The sequence below is a fragment of the Nomascus leucogenys genome, chromosome 3 (genome assembly GCF_006542625.1).
Source record: "Nomascus leucogenys isolate Asia chromosome 3, Asia_NLE_v1, whole genome shotgun sequence".
In the NCBI taxonomy this organism is placed as follows: Eukaryota; Metazoa; Chordata; class Mammalia; order Primates; family Hylobatidae; genus Nomascus; species Nomascus leucogenys.
The window spans coordinates 70872979-70877322 of NC_044383.1; the positions used below are offsets into that span (position 1 = coordinate 70872979).

Here is a 4344-nt window from a genome sequence, read left to right on the forward strand (position 1 = left end):
CACCTAGTCCCTGATCTGGATTTTTATATTATCCATCTCTCTTGTTTCTTTACAGCTGCAGTCAGAGATCACTGGTGTGTTCACAGGAATAAGCAGAATTAGTCTAAATACAGGGAAAATACTCAAAAAAAAACAAATGAGACTAATGTCTAATAACAGGTGTACTATAGTTCTTGAAACATAATTTTTTTCTCTCTCCAGTCTTCCATTTCTATTAAAGACAAATCATGGTAAAACTGATTTACTTGCATAAAAAGCTTTAGTCTTATACTTGGCCTGATTATTTGTATAAAATGCAGCAAAAATAATTATTTTTCACGTATGTTTTAAAAATTGGCTTTGATATAACTATGTTCCATTAAAGGAATATCAGAAAAGACTTTTTAAAAGCCAAGCCCAGCCATGGGTTTGTACCATTAAATACCTATGAGTTGGGTGAGTTTCTCTCTTCTTGGGGTCCCAAGATAACTTCAGGCTCCTGGTTCTGTCAGAAAGAGACATTCCTGGCCAGGCATGGTGGCTCACACTTGTAATCCCAGCACTGTGGGAGGCCAAGGTGAGTGAATCACCTGAGGTCAGCAGTTCAAGACCAGCCTGGTCAACATGATGAAAACCCATCTTGACATGAAATACTAATATTAGCTGGGTGTGGTGGCATGCACCTGTAGTCTCAGTTACTCAGGCAGCTGAGGCAGGAGGATCACTTGAACCTGGGAAGCAGAGGTTGCAGTGAGTTGAAATTATACCATTGTAACCCTGGCTGGGTGATAGAAGGAAACTCTGTCTTTAAAACAAAATAAAGAAAAAAAAGAAATGACATTCCTTACTTACCATGGGAAAGGAACCCTGCACAGGGACTGTGGAGACAAAGTCGGAGGCCAGGTTTCCCAAAAGGCTTATATTGACTCTACAAATTCAGTACGATTTCTTCAAGGAAAGCACTCAATTCCAGTCAGTTTGGTGAAATTACCAGTGTCTCCAATTGTGCCCTGTTGCAAAAGAAAACATGCTTATGGCACATATGCAAATAACTATATTACCATAATATTTTTTTTTTTTTTTTTTTTTTGAGACGGAGTCTCGCTCTGTCACCCAGGCTGGAGTGCAGTGGCGCGATCTCGGCTCACTGCAAGCTCCGCCTCCCGGGTTCACGCCATTCTCCTGCCTCAGCCTCTCCGAGTAGCTGGGACTACAGGCGCCCGCCACCACGCCCGGCTAATTTTTTGTATTTTTAGTAGAGACGGGGTTTCACCGTGGTTGGCTATTTTGACATATTCCACTCTCGAACACTCAAGTGATGTTACACTTCCGCCTCTCCCTTTCCTACAGGGGACATTGTGAAAGATATCTGTGCTCATCACCCATGTATTTTGACTCTCTTCTTCTGCATGGATTCTGCTCACAGGGGGATTGGGACATATGTGGGCTCAGCACTCAGCTGATGTGACGCTTCTCTATTTTTTTTTTTTTTTTTTTTGAGATGGAGTCTCACTCAGTCATCCAGGCTGGAGTGCAGTAGTGCAGTCTTGGGTCACTGCAACCTCCGCTCCTGGGTTCAAGTAATTCTTCCGTCTCAGCCTCCTGAGTAGCTGGGACTTCAGGCCCCTGCCACCACACTTGGTGTATTTTGTATTTTTAGTAGAGACGGGGCTTCACCTTGTTGGTCAGGCTGGTCTCGAACTCCTGATCTCAGGTGATCCACCCTCCTCAGCCTCCAAAAGTGCTGGGATTACAGGCATGAGCCACCGCACCTGGCCAACGCTTCTCATTTTCCTATGTTCTGCTCACACAAAAGATAGTGGCCCAGCACAAAGGTGATGTGAGTCTCCTGCCTGGACCCTGCTCACAGGGGGCATTGTGAAATATGTCTGGGCCCATCAACTATTTGATGTGAGTCTCCTCTGTTACCTGGGCTTTGCCTATGGAAGACATTGTGACATATCACTGGGCCCAGCACCCAGGTGGATAGATTTGCCTCTTCTGACTGGGCAATGCCAACAGATAAATAGTAACTTATCACAGGGTCCAGCACACAGGTGCTGTGGCTCTTCTGCCTGGCCCCTGCCCGCAGGTGTCATTGATACATATCTTTGGTCCCAACATGTAGATGATGTGACTCCTTACTTGATTCTGGGACGTGTACACAGTGGGGATTGTGACATATCGCTAGGCTCAGCATTTATGTGATGTGACTCTCATGTGTAGGCCCTGCCCACTGGAGTGATTATGACATATATCTGGGTGAGAAAACCTGACGGATTTCTCACCTAGGTTATGTGACTTTCTTGTCTTTGCCCTTCCATCGGGGGCGTGGTGACATATTGCTAGTTCCATTATCTGGGTGATTTGACTCTCCTCACCTGCCTGTGCACCACCCAAAGGGGACATTGTGACAAATCCCTGAACCAATTTTCTACATAATGTGCCTCTTCTCTGTTGCAGGAGACATGCCCAAAAAAGGGATTGTGACATATCTCTGAGCCCAGCACCCAAATGTTGTGACTCTCCTGCCTGGGCTGTGCCTAGAGAAAATATAATATGTCACTGGGCCCTGTATGCAAGTGATCTGATTCTCCAGCCTGGGCCTTGCCCATAGGGGAGATTGTGACATATTTCAGGTGAAGAATTCAGGTGATGTTATTCTCATTTCTTAGCCTTTCCCACAGATAAGATTGTGAAGTAATCCCATCTGACGTGGTCCAGCACACAGATGAGATTTTTATTCTTTTATGCAATCCCAGACAACCAGACCACAGTTACTATTGTCACTATAACACATGGACAAAGATCGGTGTTGAGGTCCTGAGTCTCATGAGTGAATGCAGTCAACAGCTGGAATTGTGACTGTCATATGTATATGTTGCCAGAAGTGGGATGGTGACTCATTTCTGGATTCAGCTCACGGGAATGGTGATGACTCTCAAACATGGGCCCAGCCAATAAGAGAGATGTTGACTCTGGTAGGTAGGCTTAGGGGTCTAGGTCTTTTACTTGTAGGAAGGTAACAGAAGATTATGACACTCACACCCATAGTACAAAGCTTTTGGGCAATACAGCATATCATTACAAGACTGAGTACACAGGTGACATTGTGACTCTCCTATACACACCTAGCCAATGGTTTGAATTTTCACTCTCACACATAGGCCGAGTTTACTGGTGAGGTCCTGAGTCTCACACCTGAACCTATTCCACCGGTTGGATAGTGGAAAATTTCTGAACCCAGTGCACTTGCACAATAAACCCACCAATAGAAGATACGTTGGTGCTTGTACCTAGGCTTAGGGTAACAGGTAAAGTTTTGGGTTTTCTACTTGTATAAATGTCACAGAAGATTACCTAATATTGTATAATGCCCTTGGGCTCACTAATATTGTATAATGCCCTCAGGCTGTACAGATACATAACTCAGCAAAATTTGAGATTGTGACTCTCAAATGCACACCCATCAAACAGTAAGAATTGTCACCCACACACATGGACAGAACCCACTGGTGAGGTCCTGAATCTCACTTACAGATCCAGTCCACAGTTGGAATTTTTAATGTCATGTGTCGATCCAGCCACAGGTGGGAGGGTGACTCATAAAATCCAACTAAGAGACACAGCAATGACTTTCTTTTTTTTTTTTTTTATCCAAAATGCATTTATTGAGATGGTTTCCCACTCATCTTGGTTCAGAGTGCTTTCAGTGCTGCTTCCTCCTGAAGGAACAACCTTCTGTAAGCCTTGCTTTTCCTCCCATAGGCTGGCAGAGGACAGCGGAGCAGCCAACACACAAAACTACCGTTTGTGCATGGCTAAAGACCGTGGTGATTTTATAGCATCCTGGGCATTTCACATCCATGAAGTAGGAAACGGGGCTCTGCACCAGGCGTTTCTTCTTGTGTTTCCTCTTCTCCTCTTCTGGAGAGGGATGGAGGAGATCCTTTGTGAGAGGCATGTTCTTGTGTGGGTAGGTCGTCACAGCCGGAAAGCACAGCAATGACTTTCATACCTGGACCCAGCAAATAGGAGAGACGTTGACTGTCATTCCTAAGCTTAGGGCAACAGGAAAGATCATGAATTTATACCAGTGGTAATATCTCACAGGGGATTGTGACTCTCACGCATTCAATGTAAAGCCCTCGGGTGGTACAGAGAGTGTCATAAGAGGGCCAGAATAAGTTGAGGTTTTAATTCTCGCATGTACTTTCAGCCCATCATAAAAATTGTCACCCTCCTGCATGGATACAGAAAACTGTTGAGCTTCTGAATCTCACACCCGGATGCAGTCAAAAGTTGGAATTGTAGTTGTTTTATGTGGATTTTGTCTACAGGTGGATGGTGACTCTAAGACCAGGA

The 4344-nt window shown here is 44.8% G+C and overlaps 1 protein-coding gene across 1 annotated transcript; it reads right to left on the reverse strand.

The window, feature by feature from the left end:
- Positions 1 to 3688: 3688 nt before the first annotated feature.
- LOC100587245 (40S ribosomal protein S27-like) lies at positions 3689 to 3943 on the reverse strand. The gene has a single exon (XM_012509474.2). The coding sequence runs from the start codon at positions 3941 to 3943 to the stop codon at positions 3689 to 3691; it is 255 nt and encodes an 84-aa protein (XP_012364928.2).
- Between the last annotated feature and the right edge of the window lie 401 nt (positions 3944 to 4344).